The 18798-nt window shown below is 48.5% G+C and overlaps 2 protein-coding genes across 2 annotated transcripts; both read left to right on the top strand.

Moving 5' to 3' along the window:
* The first annotated feature begins 56 nt into the window (after nucleotides 1-56).
* On the top strand, nucleotides 57-13251 carry Plagl2 (PLAG1 like zinc finger 2). The gene is made up of 3 exons (NM_001401809.1): nucleotides 57-159; nucleotides 5220-5592; nucleotides 8286-13251. The coding sequence occupies exons 2-3, from the start codon at nucleotides 5333-5335 to the stop codon at nucleotides 9514-9516; spliced, it is 1491 nt and encodes a 496-aa protein (NP_001388738.1). The 5' UTR covers nucleotides 57-159; nucleotides 5220-5332; the 3' UTR covers nucleotides 9517-13251.
* A 2592-nt stretch (nucleotides 13252-15843) lies between these two features.
* On the top strand, nucleotides 15844-17920 carry Tspy26 (testis specific protein, Y-linked 26). The gene has a single exon (NM_001106527.2). The coding sequence runs from the start codon at nucleotides 15924-15926 to the stop codon at nucleotides 16926-16928; it is 1005 nt and encodes a 334-aa protein (NP_001099997.1). The 5' UTR covers nucleotides 15844-15923; the 3' UTR covers nucleotides 16929-17920.
* Nucleotides 17921-18798: the final 878 nt, after the last annotated feature.

Here is an 18798-nt window from a genome sequence, read left to right as displayed (position 1 = left end):
AGAGAGCCCGCGGCACCGCCCCCTCCACGACCCGAGCGCCCGCTCGCGCGGCTCCCACAATGCACCGCACAATGGCCCGACCGCCGCCACTACCGGGGCCTGAGCGGGCCTGGCGGAGCCCGAGCGCGGCCCGGCCCGCAGCGCGGGGTCCCGAGCGCAGTGAGTGCCGGCGAGGGTCCTGGGGGATGGTGGGGAGCGGGGCGGGAGGCCGTCGCGCTGCTCCCACAAGCCCGGCACTCGGACCGGCGGCACCCCTCACTCTGGGCCGCCCAGCGCGGTCGCCCACACCCCTGACTGGGGGGCCCCTCTGCGCTAGCCGGGCCCCGGATAGGCCCCGTGGTGACGAAAACGTTCCCCGGACCTCAGACCTGTGCCCAGGGGACCGGAACAAGCCTTTCAGGCTCCCTCCATTCCTAGACCTGGAAACTCAGCCTGAGGGTCCCCTAGTCTGGACCACCACCCCCCAAGACTCCCTGGAGACCCAGATAACACGCAGCTAACCTTCCTCGGGATCGCGGTCTGGGGGGCACAGATAAGCTGCACCTGCTCCCACCCTCGGACACGCCTACCCCGACCCACATAACCTTCCTTTTCCTGCTCCAAATAGTCCGCTCTAAGCTCTTTCGTTTTCCAGACTTTCATAAACCTGCTTTCGGGCTTTTCTGCAGTACCTCGGGCTGAAGAACCCCAAATAAAGCCCTACCTGAAGTTCCCTTCCCAGTGATCTTGCTGTGGAAACTTTAGGCATTTTCCTTCGGGAGGGTCATATTTCTACACCCTTTTGAAATTCAGAGAACTCGTTGTGGAGCCCTCTTTCGACCTTTAGAATCTCCTTACTTCTTTCCCGTGGTGGTCTCTTAGAGACCCAAATAACGTGCTCATAATTCTTTACCGTGCATGCTTGCTCTTCCCGTCCCAGATCCTATTAGACTTACTATTGAATTCCCGTCTCTCCTCTCCACTCTCCATTCCACCTTCCAATCGTGGGGAGAATTTAACATTTCACACCACAAAATAGGGTGGTCTATCCCCTGGCCTAGGGCCAGACTGTTTTCCTACAACTTCAGCCCCATGCTTCGGTCCAGCTTGGGACAGATGGGGGTCCCGGACGGGGTGGGGGAGTCAGTGTTCCTGGCTGCTGTTGGAAGTTGGTGCTTTCACCTGCAAGCATACCGACTCCTGGCTTGTGTGTTTTTCCACCTGTCAGCCTGGGGCTGTGATAAGTCTGGCCTTTGGTTTCTAACCCTCTCCTCCTGGGGGAAAGGCTGCTAAGTTGGGGAGGGGTGGTAGGTGAAAATGAGGCTGGAGTGAGTTGCAGCCATTTGCTCAAGGCCTCCCCAGGGGTGGGAGGCAGCGGGAATCTGAGGAAATAGGGAATCAAAGGGACTCCAAAGAGGCCCATCTACACTGACAGAAGAACTACCAGCCCGAGAGTAAATCCTACCCCTGTTAATCCTGTTTGATGTTTCTTGGAATGATGCAAGTCATTGAGACTCTCAGGCCTCCCTGTAATTTAATTCTCCCACCATTCCAGAGTGTTGTGTGTGCGCTGGCTTTGGGAAGTGGGCAACTCGTCCCATTCCTCCTTTCCTTCTTGCTGATTTCCAGCCAACCACTATGCCTTTGGATTTGTTTCTGTTGCCCAGGTCAAGGCCTATTATGTTTTGTTTTCCCCTTTAATGCTATTTATAATTTCCCAGTTGCTATTTTAAGTTCTTTTGAGGATAGATTCCACCTCCAAGAACCTTTCTGGGTGTGTTTCCTCCTAGGCAGGTGTTGAATTGAGTTCTTCAGATCCCCAAGTAGCTCTTGGGCAGGAGGGATAAAAGCTATTTTAGGGTAGTCACTGAAGTGGAGCTGTTAATCCTCTGTGGGTCTCTTTAGTTAAGAACACTCAGAGATTAACCCTTTCCTTGCTGCAGAGTGGGCCAGCTAGCTTAACAGTATTTGATGGGGAGAGTTGGGAAAATTGGCCTGTGGCAGCAGAAGGTGTGAACATGCAATTCAGTGCAGAGACCTAGATGATAGCTTTCTTATGCTGCCAACTTAGAGCAGGCCAAACCCATTGCTGAGCTTTTTGCATACCTGACTAAAATAATCCTTACAACCAGACTGTGAGGTAAGTATTTTTAGCTTTACAGATGAGGAAACAGGCTAATAATGGAGAAAGAACGCAGTTTCTATAGAGATGATGTAACACCATAAAAACTATAGTTTCATCAGAGGGCAGCCTACATCACAGCCCTACAGACGACAGAAAGGAGCTTCCAAAGGCCATACGATGTATTGAGCAAGCACTTTTACTTTGGGTATGGAGCTATAATAGAAGAGGGTATAATAAAGTGGCCATCCTGACAAAAGAAAACTCTGGGCCAGGAGGTAAAGGCCTTGTGTTTGTACTGAGGGTTAGCAGTGAGGGAAAAGAGGAAGGCTGAGTTCTGAGATGTTGGGAAGGGAAGGAAACTGACTTTGAGGCATGAGAAGTAACACTAAGAGGGAAAAAGAAGTTATACTTAGCACTCTGTAGAGTGGAAGCAGAGCTGTGGCCCTCATGAGTTCTGTGTGTTCGGATTTTATGTCACTCTCAGTGGTACCTTTTCACCTCGTCCTCTAGAAAACAATTACACATTAAGAGAATGAATCTCGTTTAGAAGTTGAGAAGAGTGAGGTTCAGAGAACTGAAGTAACCTGCCTGTGGTTTCACAGCCAGTGAGTGAGTGGTGGCTCTTCTGATAGCAAGTCCAAGGTTCTTTCCGTGCTGCTCCCCCTTCAGATCAGACGCCAGAAGACTCTTGGGCTGAAAATACACTGAGTTATACCAGTAACTGGGAGGGATTGTGTTTGTTTTATGGAAACAGGTTTTGTCAGCTTCTCCATAGCTATGGTTAGAGTGTGAGACCAGAAGAACAGCTTTGAAAGAGAAGCAAAATTCTTTCACAGTTTTGACAAGAAGTCTGAAGGAATAGGTCAGATTGTATGAGTCAAATCCAGGAGTTTTTCTGGATCAAAGAAGTATTCAGACAAAGAACACAAAGTGAGACTGGATCCCCAAAAGGTTCCTAGGTAACACCAGCAACTGTGTCTGCCCAGCAGCCTGCTGGCCACTGTAGGTAAGCTTCTCGCGGTGCTTTTTCAGAGGCCAAGGGGAGTAGGATGACGGTGACTCTTTTCTTTTAAAGCCATAACTTCATTAATGTTGATCAAGAGCACATGGTGCCCACCTTCCTCCTCTGGTTCTATCTGTGCATCCTCATGACCTCCTCTTAGCCACTAGCAGCTTGTTTCCTAGAAGCCCATTACTCACTCTTTCAGTAGCAGCATGCTAAACTGCTGTGTCTTGTTTGTGCATGTTGAACAGAACAGATGAGGTGGACGTGTGGGAGGTGGGGATGTACCATTCTCTTTCTGAGTTTGTGCGGAATTTCCAGAGTTAGGCTCCCCTCTTGCGTCAACCAGAGTTATGTGACTTGATTTCCTCTAGCTGCTATTCCCAACTTCCAGAGGCTGAGATGTGAAATTGGAGCAGAATTTGGCTTTTTGAAGGTAGAGAAATTATCTCTAAACTAGACGTGCATACTCAGAGCTCACTCTACCCAGTTCCAAGGTACATAGTAATCGCTGTTATTATAAACAGGTAATTCCACCCTTGCATAGGATGGGGGAATTTGAACAATGAAAGCCAACTTTCAGAGGCCTTTGAGGTGTATAGTGAGCAGGCAGATAGACCAGCATAACTAAAAGGCTCAAGCGAGTCTAGTTTTCAGTGATTTCTTGCCCTTCCTAGTACTTGATTTGTGGAGATCTTTCTAGGCAAATCCCCACTTGTGATGGGGAAATGTTTGTCATATTACATTGCAATGTTTCTTCAACAAAAGGAATGGTTCCTGAACAGGATGTAGCTCATGTTATGATGAGCAAAGCTCTCTGGGGCATGAACCCGCTGATACTATCATCTCGTTCATGGCCAGTCTGTTGGATGAATGGTCTCTGTGAGCAGCAGGTGCTAATTAGCTGAGCAAGCATTCCATGGCCTACAGCTAGTTTGTGCATTGAAGCTCTCCTCAGATCCTTGTAGCCAATTCCCAGATACACCATCATTGCTCTCTTCACATGAAAAAGCCTCATATCTGAGCTACTGTTAGGAGAGTGGTGTCACTGTTGCTCTCTTTCCTTACCACACCACTTTTACCAACAAGAGGAAGGGTCGGGTTTCATGTTTTGGCTCCTTTCTCTGGACAGTGATGAACCCAGTTGAAACTAGAACTTCTGGGTATATAAGTTAAACTCCCAAGAATCAACCTAAGTTTAATGAGTAGTTTACTCATCTAAAAGAAAGTTGAGATTCCTTCTCTAGATGTGAGGTTATGGAAATGAAATAAGTGCGGTACAATCCCTTAGAGAATAATCATCAGGTGGAAAAGCCTTAAATTCAAATCCAAGATTCTGTCTCTGGTAGAAAAAGCGTCTGTGTGCCCTCAGTCTGTAGGATGACCACTCAGCACTTTGAGTTTTTGTGGTTTAAAACAAAACAAAACAAACAACTGTGCCTTTGGTTAAGCTGGGCCTAGAGAACAAAGGATCCAGAAAAGTGGTAGAGGTCAGGGTGGGACCAGCACTAGTTTAGGGAAAATTCTGGGAGGCCACTGTCGCTTCCCTAGAAAGATCCTTCCGATGTCAGTGTTCTGCTAAGAAACACATGTGGAACAGGGCTTGGCTCTTGGGTCTGAATTTCCTATTGAAGGGCTCTCACTCTGTTGCCTTTTGGATACGTTATTGTTCCTTTAGCGCCTCTGGTAAAGGGAATAGTAGAAGGCAAATAAAGGGGATATGGAAGGAGGAGGGAGAAAGCTACCTGAGCTTTGTGGAAAGGATGTAAAAGTGAGGAGAAAGTACAGTGTTTTGAGCTTTAGTTCCTCAGATTACCTTGTCTTTTCTAGCCTAGAGTTACTAGTAATAACACTCGCTGAGCCCTGGTAAGCACCAAGCACGCTTGGCAGCTTTATTGCATGGCTGCATTGACCTCCAGATATCATTACTTTTAGAAGTAGTGTTTGTTTTGTAAGTAAGGAAGCAGGTCAGGGAAGCAAGTGCTTGTTGGAAAATCACACCACTTGTAAGTGGGAGGAGAGGGCTGGGTGGAAGCTTGGGAGTTGTCTGGTAGCAGAGCCTGTGTTCTCTTGGTCCAGGGCTTCCTAACACCAGCTGCTCTGATGTTTCAGGTGAAGAGACTGTTTTCTGAAGGCTGCGTTGGAGGCTGTGACCGAGCAGAGAGTCCATGTGAACTGATGGGGAGGCTTTCTGAATAACATGGCCTTTTGCCATTAGCCTTGCCATGACCACATTTTTCACCAGCGTCCCTCCCTGGATTCAAGATGCAAAGCAGGAGGAGGAAGTGGGCTGGAAACTAGTTCCCAGGCCTCGGGGCCGGGAGGCAGAGAGTCAAGTGAAGTGCCAATGTGAAATCTCGGGGACACCATTCTCAAATGGGGAGAAGCTAAGGCCTCACAGCCTCCCCCATCCGGAGCAGAGACCATACAGCTGTCCTCAGCTGCACTGTGGCAAGGCTTTTGCCTCCAAGTACAAGCTGTATAGGTAGGTGATACTCCCATTCCTCTTTCAGTCCCCAGGCTCCCAGAACTCACAGCCAGACTCCATTGAGAGTGAATGGTAAAGTTGTCCTGTAAGTATACTATGAACTCTAACCATTTGAAGTCACTCACTAAGTAGTAATAATAGTGGTTAGCTGGATATGGAGGCTCATGCCTGTAATCCTATACAAGGCCAAGGCAGAAGAGTCACGTGAATTTAAAGCTAGCTTGGGTTACAGAGTGAGACTTTGTTTAAAAAACAAAACCAGAAACACCCAGGCCCTAATGAGCTGACTTAGAGGATAGGGGTGCTTGCTGCCAAGCCTGGCAATCTGAGGTGAGTTCCTGACATCTACGTAGTCGAAGGAGAGAACTGACTTCTGCAAGTTGCCCTCTGGCCTTAAACACATGTATATACTTTTTTTAAAAAACATCAAGCAAACAAAAATAGTGTCTGTTTTGAAACAGGAGTTCCTTGTGTAGCCCAAGTTAGCCTAGAATTCTAAAAGCTCCTGCCTCATTCCCTCAAATAATGGTTATATTTTTATTGAGACACCAGAATCTGATGAGTATAGTATAAAGCTATGAACAAATTAGACTGAACATTTTTCAGTATAGCATTTTCCAGTCCTCTCGGGCAGGTTATCAGAGTCTTAGCCAGAAGTGAGAAAAGGATCCTTTGGTCCAGTCTGTCCATTTTAAAGCTGGGGCTCAACTGCCTCAGGCAGGATTGCAGAGTTTGTTGGCCCCGCAGTGCTACTTCTGTTGACTCAGCCTGCCAATCAGATGCTTGCTTCTGTCTCTGTAGAGTCCCTGCTGTTCTGTGGGGCAGCTCCTTTCCTGAAATGTGTAAGCCCAAGAAACCTTACTTAGAGTGAAAGAGAATGTGAAAGCCCTTGCTAGGCAGATAGGAGCAGCTTTGCTAGGGAAGGGACCTGACCCCCTGCCTTTCCTGAACCGGAACCCACTGGCCCTGATCATATGAGGTAGACTGCCCCATGCATCTAGCCATTCCTCTCTCTATTGTTTATTAATCTCCTGCTATGTCCCAGGCACAGTGCTCATTGCTAGGGACAGAAGAGTGAGCAAGAAGGATGGGAGTGCTATTGTTTGTTTTTACACACAGTAAAAACTTTTGAGTGTACTTTCTCAATAGTGGAGACAGACAGTAAACATGTAAATAAAATTCGATGACCACAGAAAGAGCCCCAGTTCCTCATCTGGAAAACAGTTGATAGGAAGGAACCAAGATAGGCATCGGGTTATATAGAGGCCAGGATTGCCCTTGGGACAGTTGTGTGGACTTAGGAATGTGTTATTTCTGTATGCTTCTATGTCTTAGGGGACCCTAGTCAGGGTTAGTGGTGGTCTGGGTACCAGTGGGAAGCTGCCAGAAAATTTCTGGTCCAAGAGGCAAGAGCCCTGATCTTTGTTGAGTTTCTGAACTTATTTGGGCCTTATTTCCTTTACCTGCAAAATGAAGAAAACAAGATGGAGTCCTTTAGCACCACCTTTTACATGGCATCCTGTTGGCATGTCACAGGAGGTTGATAATTACCATCATAAACATGAATACACACATAACACAGGGTGATTCTGTGTATAGAAAAGGTCATGGGGTACTAAACACAGCTATGATGTACTGTCTCAAGAGGGTCAGTGTTTAAATACCTCTGCCATTGACTGATGTGTAGGACTACCTGATGCTTTCTACCCTTAGCTAGAGAACAAGGTTAACAACATCTCACCCACAGCTTGGCAAGTTGTGGGCCTTAAAGTCTTGGTGAGTTGCTTCTGAATGTATATGGAGCTAGGAAGCCAGTTCTTGGGCTCTGAGCTGCTTGCCAACCAAACAGGAGCTTGTGAACAGTAGGGCAAGCAGCTGAAATCAGACAAATGGGCCTGCAGTGAATGATGAGCTGTCCTCACACTAAACACTGCTGTTCCTTTCCATTTCTTATGGATCCTGTAGACATTCAAATGTGTATTCTTTTGGTTCTCAAAGGAGATTGTATTACATGCACTGTTGAACTTCCTTTTTGACTGGGCCTTGTATGTCTTGGGAACTTGTTCCAGATCAGGAAGTTTACATACATTTCGTATTTCACTTTTCCCTTTATTGTATCATTTAAAAAAAAATTAAATGTAAACTTTTGAGGAGGAAGTTGTGCACAAAATGACTCAGAATTCAAAAGGTATTAAAAGGCTATAATGTAAGTTTTCCACCAAGTCCATCAAAGCTGTCCAGTTTTCCCCTACCCCTCAGGTTTCCAGTGATGTCAGGTTCTTATTTGTAAACACTCAAAAGCAAGAATTTTTATGTAGGGAATACCATTTATTGTGTACTATTCCTTTTTCTTTATGTCTCTAAGAAGCTTATTCTTTGAAGGTACATGTAAAGCTCACCTTTTAAATATTGGAGTCATACTACACACCTAGCAATTATGTAACCATTTCTGTTAGTAAATTTAGATGGTTCATAATTTTTTTGCTACTAAGACCAGTGCTGCCAAGAATAACAGTACACATATGATTTTAAAGGGATATTGGTAGAATGTTGTTACTACAGGATTCTATTGCATTGCTTTATTGAAGATCTCATATGTAGTTTCCTGTCAATAGACATCTGCTGTCTGGTTAGCTCTTTTGAACTTCCCCTCTTTCAGCTTTCTCTCCATCTTACATTCCTACCCACAGGCACATGGCCACCCACTCAGCCCAGAAACCCCACCAGTGCATGTACTGTGACAAGATGTTTCACCGAAAGGACCATCTGCGCAACCACTTGCAGACCCATGACCCCAACAAGGAGGCCCTCCACTGCTCTGAATGTGGTAAGAATTATAATACAAAGCTGGGGTACCGTCGCCACCTGGCCATGCATGCTGCCAGCAGTGGTGATCTCAGCTGCAAGGTGTGCCTGCAGACCTTCGAGAGTACCCAGGCCCTACTGGAGCACCTGAAGGCTCACTCACGCCGGGTAGCAGGAGGTGCTAAGGAGAAGAAGCACCCCTGTGACCACTGTGACCGGCGGTTTTATACTCGGAAGGATGTTCGACGGCACCTAGTGGTGCACACAGGTCGTAAGGACTTCCTGTGTCAGTACTGTGCCCAGAGGTTTGGCCGCAAGGATCATCTGACACGCCATGTCAAGAAGAGCCACTCACAGGAACTGCTCAAGATCAAGACAGAGCCAGTGGATATGTTAGGCTTACTTAGCTGCAGCTCTACAGTCAGTGTAAAGGAAGAGCTGAGCCCTGTGCTTTGCATGGCCTCTCGGGACATGATGGGGGCTAAGGCCTTTCCTGGCATGTTGCCCATGGGTATGTATGGTGCCCACATCCCTACCATGCCCAGTGCGGGCATGCCACACTCCCTGGTGCACAACACACTGCCCATGGGTATGAGTTACCCTCTGGAATCTTCTCCTATCTCCTCCTCAGCTCAGCTCCCTCCAAAATACCAGCTTGGATCTACCTCATACTTGCCCGACAAACTGCCCAAAGTGGAGGTGGATAGTTTTCTGGCAGAGCTTCCTGGAAGCCTGTCTCTCTCATCGGCTGAACCTCAGCCCGCCTCACCTCAGCCGGCGGCAGCTGCAGCCCTCCTAGATGAAGCACTGCTCACCAAGAGTCCCGCCAACCTCTCTGAGGCCCTCTGCGCTGCTAACGTGGACTTCTCCCACTTACTGGGCTTTCTTCCGCTCAACCTACCCCCATGTAACCCACCAGGGGCCACAGGAGGCTTGGTCATGGGCTACTCCCAAGCTGAGGCACAGCCTTTGCTCACCACTTTGCAGGCTCAGCCTCAAGATTCCGCTGGAGCTGGGGGACCCCTGAACTTTGGGCCTCTGCACTCCTTGCCTCCTGTCTTCACCTCTGGCCTGAGTACCACCACCCTGCCTCGTTTCCACCAAGCATTCCAGTAGCCCCCATGAAGATCCCCCCAACTCAGTTCTTTGCTTCTGCCAGGGAGCCTAAGTACCCACCCCGTCCACTTCCCCCATGAAGGCAGCTGAGCTTTCAGAGCTGGGTTCAAAAAGAGAATTCTAGTATCTATATGGAGCACTTGGTTTGGGGGTTCAGGCTCCAGGATCAGTCTAGAGGGATCCTTGAACCCAGCCCCATGAACAATCTATCATAGGACTTTCAGGTATTTTTACTTTTATTTTTTGATCTGAACTGGGAGCTATATTTAGCCCTCTGCCTCTCCAAAGCGTCAGAACCACCTTCAGTCTGGAGAAGGGGAAGCCTCTTGGAGACAGAGGGTTTCACCTTATATGACCTCAAGAGAAATAGCCTAAGAAGCCTGCCTTCCGGTCCCAACCTGCAGACACTCCAGCAGTTGACTGTTGAGTCCTTGCTGCGGAAGGTCTCTTGACTATCACCTGCTTCCAGCTACCAGGCAAGAAAGAGGGCCTCTAGTCTCAGCCATCCCACCCCATCTACCAACAGCTCCACTTCAGTCAGTGTTGTTCAGCAACGGTACCGTTTACACAGTCACCTCCGACACACCATTTCACCTCCCTCGCCACACTGTTAGCCTTAGAGTGATTGCAGTGAACACTGTTTACACACCGTGAATCCATTCCCACCAGTCCATTTCAGTTGCCACCAGTCTGAACCACTCGGTACCTGGTGTTAACTGGAGCCCTGTTTACAAGGCGGAGTCGGGTCTTGCTGACTTCTCTTCACTTGAGGTCACATTTTTTCCCCCGTGGGGAAATAAACTGACTTTGGACTGCTTCAGTTTCTGCCATCTTCCATGACTGCTTCTATTCCTGCCTTCCACGGCAGTGCCCACAGGAGATAGGCAAGAAGATTGGAGCAGCTTTCTCACAGGTCTGCAATTGGGTTTTCTCCAAGTACATCATGACACCTTCGTCCTCCTGAACTGGAGAGGGGAAGAAATGAAAGGCATCCCATATGCACCATTTCCTCAGTCCCTAACCCACCCTGGACATCATGAGCTGTTATTTGTCTTGGAAGGAGGGGTTCTGGGCTTTGGGCTGGATAGCAGAGGAGAGGGGTGAGCCCTTCGTTTGTTTCCCTTCTGCTTGTCCTTTTCCAGGACATAATGGAACTGTCGGAAGAAGAGTTTCTAGAAAGTTAGGATTGGGCAGATAGTTGAGTCCTAATCTATCAAATCATTGTTGCCTCTCATACCAAAATGTTCTTACCCAGTGTCCCTTCCCCTTCTCTGCTTTGCAGTACTCATGGACTCTGGGCATGGTACATTGTTGTCTTTGCTCTCCACTCAGCATGGTCCCCTCAGTTGCTCCTAGTATCTAGCAATGTTTCTTGCAAGAAATTACTAGTTCTTCTGCTGACTTGGAGCTTTCTGTCATTGACAGTACAGCCCTTGCCCAGAACCAGCTGAACAATTCCTAATCCATTTCATCTCGGTTCTGTATGGGTTTTTCCCATGCATGGAAGGGAGGCAGCTCAGGGACCACCACTGTGGGACCTTTTGAGACACCTCTCTGATTCAGAAACACACTTCTACCTCTTTACTGTTAACTCCTACAGATGTAGCCAGCAACCTGGGCACTTGTGTTAGTGGTGCCTTTTGCTGGCTTCTCCACTAGGATTTCAGGACAGACTACCTAGGAACTGCCTCAGTCTCCCACCAGTTCTTCCCTGCCCCTCTCTTCTGTCTAGATTCACTTCAGTTTATTGTTGGGAACTGTGCAGGTCCAAGACCTGGACTCCTGCTTCAGCCCAGGCCAGTACTCCTTGTTTGAGGTGAAAGCCTTCAGTTTAGCTCCCTGGCCCTTATATGGAAGCAATGTGGAGTGAATGAGCATGTTTTGATTTAAGCAAGGTAGCTTGGAATACCTTTTTAAAAGACAACTGGATATAAATATGTCTGACAGGATTGGAATCAGACTATGTGATTTGCTTCTAAAGATTAGTTTCAATGAGTCCCAGGGACTAATTAAGGTTTATTTTTAAAAGCGTCTACCTTGGTACGCAACCATCTCCTGCATGCTATGCATGTTGTTGGGACTCGTATTACAGGAAGTGGCATGTGAGAATCCAAGTGGGACTCACTGCTGCCATTCTCCTTGTGTTTGGTCTTCACTAGACCCAGGCCCCTCTCTACCCTTCCTACCACCTCCCTATAGCCTCAGTCTCAGAAGCCAGTAGCCTCAAGCCACAGGACATAGTGTTCTGGGCTGTCTGAGGAGGACCCGTCCTCCTGAGCTTGACCTTCTCTTGGTGCTCATAGGACAGCAGAGCATCAACTGTAGATCTGGTAATGGGGCCTTGTTCCCACCTCTGGTCTTTCCTCCTTGTCTTTTCCTGTCTATCCTTCCTGTTTCTCTACATTTCTCAGTCTTCACTCTAAGGACTTTTCCTGTCACTGTGAACTTTGCTGGTTATCTGCCTTCAATTTTTGGACCACAAACCACCCTGCAGCTTCTTAAATCTTTCTCCAACCTACCACCCAAAAGAGCCTTTTTGGCCATTTTTTTTAAAAGATAGGAATAATTTTATCCTGTACTTGGTGCCCAGACTCATTGAAGTACCCCTTATGAGGCCAAGAGAGCCAGAGGGGCATATGCCCAGGACAGGAGCCATGGCATGTGGCATAGACCAATCAGGGACCAGAAAAGAGTGATGTCCCTTTCCTTGCTATGTCCTTAAGCCTGTCAGCAGTGAACTGACTGCAAGGGGACAGCACCTCTTCACCTGCACAGCAGCTTGTCAGAGTTGAGAACTGTCCTGGGGCCAGGGACTAACATGCCCAGGGGTCGGCTCAGAGGATCCTAGCACCATCTTAAGCAGGTGGGAGGCAGGGCAGGGTGCACCAGCGTGTCTTTCCCCGACTTCACATGGTGTTTTGTTAATGCAAATCCGGGAAGCAGGTGTGATTGCTTTTTGCTCATAGATATTGTCCTAAGTTGAAATCCCCTAAACCTCCCTTAGTAGCCTTTAAGTTTCCCCTTCCCTTTTTGGTAGCTGTTTTCTCTACCCCTTCTCCATGATTAAAAAACATAAAAACAAAAATGCAAAAAAAACAAAAAAAAACAGGTTGTATTATACAGGATCAATATTTTGCTTTTTAACAAGGATATTTATGTAATAAGAAACTTTGCCTTAGGCAGGTGTTGGCCAGAAAAGTCCAGATTTCTCTGTGACCTCACCCTGGCCTCTCCTGGAGCTCTGAACCTGCTGTGGAAGGAAGTGGCTGCAACCACTGGAGAGTGGGGTCTGTGGTGTGGAAAGGGTGTTCACTGTGTGACCCTGGACTGTGTGGAGCTGTTCCTGTCACCTCGCTTCAGATGTTACTTGGCGTCCTCCACCAGTTCTCCCATGCGCACCTCTGCATGTCTGGCACTAGAATTCCTGAACACTACTTCACACCCTCCCTCACTCCCAGTTTGTTGAAGCTCTAGAGCCACTCCTGAATGCCAGATTATTTAAAGAAAGAAAAATACAAGACAAAAACCTTCTAGCACTTTGTAAACACAGTAAATAACCTCTTGGAGTATTTTTGGCTTTATATAAAACAAGGTTTTTAATTGTAAAATATAAGTGCCATTAGAAAATGCACAGGGCGTATCTTTGTTAAAGTAGATTTTTCAATGTTTTACAGAATTAATTTTCAAAAAAAAGTTTTTATAATGAAGTTGTTTATTAAAAACTTCTGAATGATGTGCTTTGCAGTTTTGAGTCTGTTTATTTGGGAAGGGTTGGGTTGAGCCGGAAAATTGTGACGAATGGGGAACTTAAGCATCCGAAGTGTTCCGGTGAAGGTGGGGAAGGCAGTGGATCCTAACTGAATGTCTTTGAGGTAAGTGGCTTCGTTATGCCAATTAATATTGGATGTGAGTGAGGGTAAGGAAACCCAGATCAAACAGGCTTTAAACACTGGAGTGTATGTAGCTGAAAATGGCAGAGGTCGTTCAGTCCACACTTGTTTTGATGCGGAGGCTCGAATGTGCTGAGTCTCAGCGTTTCCTGTTTCTTTGCCCTCTTGTCCAGTTGTGACTGTTCTCAGCCCTACAAAGGCTCTCCCTTAGTGTCTCGGGGTGGGTGGTGATTCTAGATGTCTTCTTCATGCTGTTCTGACAGGAAGAGAACCCTTGTCAGGCTCCCCAAGCTGCTCAGGTTTTGATGGCCAGGACCCAGCTTTACAAATCTGCTCAGACACAGAGTGCTTCTGGGCTGATGTATGCTTGCCTGACACTATTGCTTAGCCTGTCTCTGAACAAATTGTCATCAATCCAGCCCCCACCCTTTGCACTGAAATTTTCCCATCTAGGAGATTGGAGCGGATGTCAAAGCCAAGTGGTTACTTAGGAGTCTAGCCCTAGAGAGTATGGGGCCAAAAAGAATCAGTGTGCAGGTGTTTGGTGTACAAAGGCAGAGGGCTGATCTTTGATCTCAGCCTCCCCTTGACGAGTGTTCACTGACCACCACAGTGGGTCAGAACCCCAGCTAAGGTTTTCTACTTCATCCTCTAGATGGTGTGTGTCCTAGGAGAGGTCTAGGGGGTTCAGATGAGGGAGCTGTGGTGTCTTTTGGTGGGAAAGAGGCAGAAGGCTTTGTGGAGGAACATTTAGGCAGAGATAGGCATTCCAGTACTGACCTACACAAGTTGGGGGGCTGAGGTCGCAGGAACGCAGCCACACTTGGATTGTAGAGTGCAGGGGCAGTTCCATCCATGATAGGCCATCCCTCACACAGGCCCTGACCAGAGTACCTCATTTTTTTTAAGTGTCCCGGGCCTAGTTTGCTTTGTTAAAATAGTGGCCAAAACCAGCTTGGGAAGGAGAGGGTTTATTTCATCCTATAGGTTACAATTTATCACTGAGGACTCGGTCCTGGAAACGGTAAGGGAATGAGAATGAAGAAAGGACAGATAACGGGTATGAAAATCTGGGATTAGGGTGGCGTTCCCTCTGCTGAAGCCAAGCCAACTGCAGCAATTGGAACCGCCATACATTTTATTGTGTACAGCATGAGAGGGAAGGGCAAGGTAGTGTTGGTAGGAGGTCTCTCTGGACAAGCAGTCTCAAGTAGAAAACTAAATACCTGGGAGGTACAAGCTGCAATTAATACTTTCTGCACACTTACCCGCATTCCTACACAGGACCAGAGGAAGGTTCGGCAGTTCCTATAGGTTTGAGGCATCGATCCTTACCAGTAATAAACATTCCATCAAGGCCTCCTCTGCTCCTCACAGCGTTTGGATACCTTTCTTTACACAGCCCAGCCCCCCTGACCAGGGATGGTACTACCCACAATGGGTCCTGTGCCACCCCATATCAATTAGCAACCATGAAAGTGCCCCATAGATGCCCACGGGCCAATATGATGGAGACAATTCCTCAATTGGGTTCTTCCCCCCCCCCCCTAGGTGTGTCAAGTTGATGACCAATATGTTGAGCAGTGTGGCCCTGGAACTTGAAAAGATATATGTCATCCCCTCACCCTACCTCCATCCCCCTTCTCTTGAGTGCCATGTCACCTTGTTTGGAAACTTTTTTGTTTAGGTTGAGTCAGGACCTCCCTTCGTATGTAGCAGTTTGGGTTTTGTTTTTTTTTTTTTGCGATTTCATTTCTCTGTAGCCTTGGCTGTCTTGGAACTCAGCGGTCTCTGCCCCGGCATGCTGGGATTCTTTAATCCCACCGGCCAACATGTATGTAGCCTTTAACATCCCTATTTATGAGATGGCTGGCGCTGACCCTTGAGTCTGGCCATGTGAAGCAAGGTCCCCCAGGTTTCAATCGGCACTAGTCCAGGAGACTGCTGCTCCTGTAGGACCCAGGTTGTTGAAGTTCGCAGCAATTTTAGATCTTTCTTGGCCTCCGATCCTTCTAGTGGTTTTCGAGCAGCTTCGTTGCCTGACAGTTAGGCTTATCTTTAGTTTCCAGTTTGAATCTGGTAAGCCTCTCTGCCTGTGCCAAAATAATACATCCTGTGCAAGACTGCAAGTGTCCCATCTGCCAGCCCTAAAGCTGCAAAGAGCCAGAAAAGGAAAACAGTCTTTTCTGTTGTGCTGGCTGTGATGCAAGGTTACGACCATGTCAGCTAATTGAGCCTGACTCCTAATGCCTGCCCTTTTCCTGGTCTATACCAGCCTGTGTTTTTTCATCACCTGCTCTAATAACCTGGAACCAGTTCTGTTTGACACGGGTGGTCTCGTCTTACCCGTCCCCTGCAGTGGAGGGACCCTAACAAGTCACATCCGGCAGGGGGGTGCAAGGGGCGGAGCTCGCCCCAGAGAGGAGACCCTGCGGCAAGCTCGCAGCTCACTACTGCGACATAACCACAATCCTGAGGGTGATCTCCTGGCTGCCCGAGCCAGAGACTCAGCAGGTGATGGCGGGCGAGGGGATCGGGGCTCTGGAGCTGGCCATGTGCTTGCCACCCATACAAGAGCGAGATGCACTCCTGGCCCGGAACAGTGTCCCTGGAGCTGGGACGCTTAGGCCCTGCGACCCCGCAGCCAGCCCGGGAACCGCACCGCTTTCCCCAGAAAACACTGGAGAGAACCCCGCCTCCAGCGTTCTGAAGCTGGGTGGCTGCGAGAAGGGCTCTGGTACTGGGGTGGGGACCAAAGGGAAGGCTGAGGAAGTGACGACTAAGGAAGACTGCGTAGCCGCGGAGGAGCCTGCACAGGTGGGGGAGAAGCTGGAGTGGATCGCGGAGGCCCAGGCGAGCCTGAGGCCTCTGGACCTAGGGGCTCTCATCGTGGACCCTCTAGAGGCCATCCAGTGGGAGTTTGAGGTCATGAGTGCCCAGTCTGACGGGGCCCACCTCCAGCTGGTGCGCAGGTTTGAGAGGATGCGTCGGTTGCACCTGGCCCGTAGGAGCTTCATCATCCAAAACATTCCTGGCTTTTGGGTCACTGCCTTCCTGAACCACCCACAGCTATCAGCTATGATCAGCCCTAGGGACGAAGACATGCTTGGCTACCTGATGAATTTGGAGGTGAGGGAGCTCAGGCACACCAGAACAGGTTGCAAGTTCAAGTTCCTATTTGGGAGCAACCCTTACTTCCGAAACGAGGTGATAGTGAAGGAGTATGAGTGCAGATCCTCAGGCCGCGTGGTGGCCATTGCTACTCGCATCCGCTGGCACCGAGGCCAAGAACCTCCGGCCTTAGTGCATAGGAACCGGGACACCATGCGAAGCTTCTTCAGCTGGTTTTCTCAGCATAGCCTCCTAGAAGCTGACAGAGTGGCCCAGATCCTTAAAGATGACCTGTGGCCCAACCCTTTGCAATACTACTTGCTGGGGCAAAGGCCCTACAGAGCTAGACCAAACCTTGCAAGGTGTCCAGCAGAGGCTCCGCCAAGGCCCTATGGGTTCCAGTCTGGCTAAGTCCTGCTCAGAAACTTGGTGCTTACACAGGACTCCTGCTCTCTGCCTGTCAACCTACCTATGTCTAGGCCAGTGCTCTGCTGTCTGCTTTCTCTTCTGTGAATTCTGACTCCTCAGCATGTTTTGTGGACTCGGGGCTAAGGCTGTAACCTTCATGCTGGTCTGTGTCAACATCATGTGATTCTCGTGCTCCACTGTACTTATAGCAGGCATCCAATGCTGTGGATCTGTCCTGTCATCATGGGCGTGGCCTGGACCTGCAAGTAAAACATGGCCTTTCATTCACTTGACACCATTATCCACAGGGCTTCACCAGGACCAGTTCCAGTTAGAGGCCTAGCACGTCAAAGCTAGGCCTCAAATATGCTGCACTTGAGAAGGGCTGACTGTCCCAAACCAAGGTGTGTCATTTGGTCCTGGTGGTCAGTCCGACTTGGATATCCCATGGCTCCAGAACCACAGACAGAGCAGCTCCTACCAACTGGATTATTGAGTGTCTGCAGTCTGGACAGCCAGACGATCAGATATGGGTGAGGTGTAGGGCCTGAAGCAGTGGGTAGTACACTGTTCCTGATCATTCTGCTCTTCTCGTCCTGTGGTGTACCTTACCCACACCTGGCCATTGCCTTTTTGAGGAGTTTTACCTTGTCTGCCAGCATCCCTGTTGCCTGCTTTCAGGTCTGTAAGGGTCACCTGTCAGTGTAGTGAGCACTCCTAATTACCAGAGATTATATGAGGCTGGCCTCAAGGGAAGGAGCAAGGTTGGGAGTGCTTTAGGAAGCCTCATTCTAGGGCTGGAGAGATGGCTCAGTGGTTAGAAGCACTGACTGCTCTTCCAGAGTCCTGAGTTCAATTCCCAGCAACTCACAACCGTCTGTAATGGGATCTGATGCCCTCTTTTGGTGTGTCTGAAGACAGCAACATTGTACTCTTATGTAAAATAAGTTAATCTAATTAAGATTAGTTAATTAAATAAACTAACCTACACAGAACCCAGGCTTCTTGTTAGCTTCTCCTACACCTATCTGCTTTTAAGCTGCCAGGTTTGTGGGGCCTGGAGAAGGGAGGCTTCTGGCCATGGGGCCTGTTTCCACTGGCATAGCTCTCACATGGACAACAAATAACTGGAGATTGCTATTTTTATTCAAAGGGCCATGGAGACCCTTTCTTGAATGGACCTGTCTCCAGTGCGGGAGACTGAACTATGAGCTGCCAGTACTCTCTGCCCCCTCGCTCTGATTTCTCAGGCTTAGAGTATCCAGAGTGTACAGGGCAGGGCCAGGGCAGGGCCAGCTAACAACTTTACACTGCGCTCTTTTAAAGAGACTCTAGTCTCCTCTCCTCCTCTGCCCCTACCCCTTATGGGTTCCTGTAGATAAGACGGCCCAACCGCCCTGCCCCTCCAGGTTGTCAATCTCATGAAAGGCCTGGCTTTCTGCTCCCTAGGACATGGAGGCACAAATGACAGAAGTGGAGAACCCTCCGTCTTTGCCAGCTCCATTTCTTCTGATTCACCAATATATTCTGTAAATTAGAAGACAAACACAATATTGCCACGTCTTGGCTCTTTTCTGGTCCAGTAATGAGAGTGGATGGGCAGGAAGTTGGCGTGTTTTCCATTTTGTGCTTGTTGAGTAAGAACCATGCATCAACTTCTCTCCTTTTACTGAAACACTGAGCTGAGCGCGCAGGCCGGCTTGTGCTCAGCTGACGACATTGATAAGGCGGCTTCGCACCTTACAACGGCTCTGTAGCCCCTGGACATTTGTGACTAGTTACTGTGGTTATTAAGCTGTGGTCTGGCACTATCATTTTATCTTAAATACAGAGTTTGAATCCTGTGATTTGGCAGGCATTAAGGCGGGGCATC

Source organism: Rattus norvegicus, chromosome 3 (assembly GCF_036323735.1).
Source record: "Rattus norvegicus strain BN/NHsdMcwi chromosome 3, GRCr8, whole genome shotgun sequence".
Taxonomy (NCBI): Eukaryota; Metazoa; Chordata; class Mammalia; order Rodentia; family Muridae; genus Rattus; species Rattus norvegicus.
This window is presented reverse-complemented; position numbering and strand designations above follow the sequence as displayed.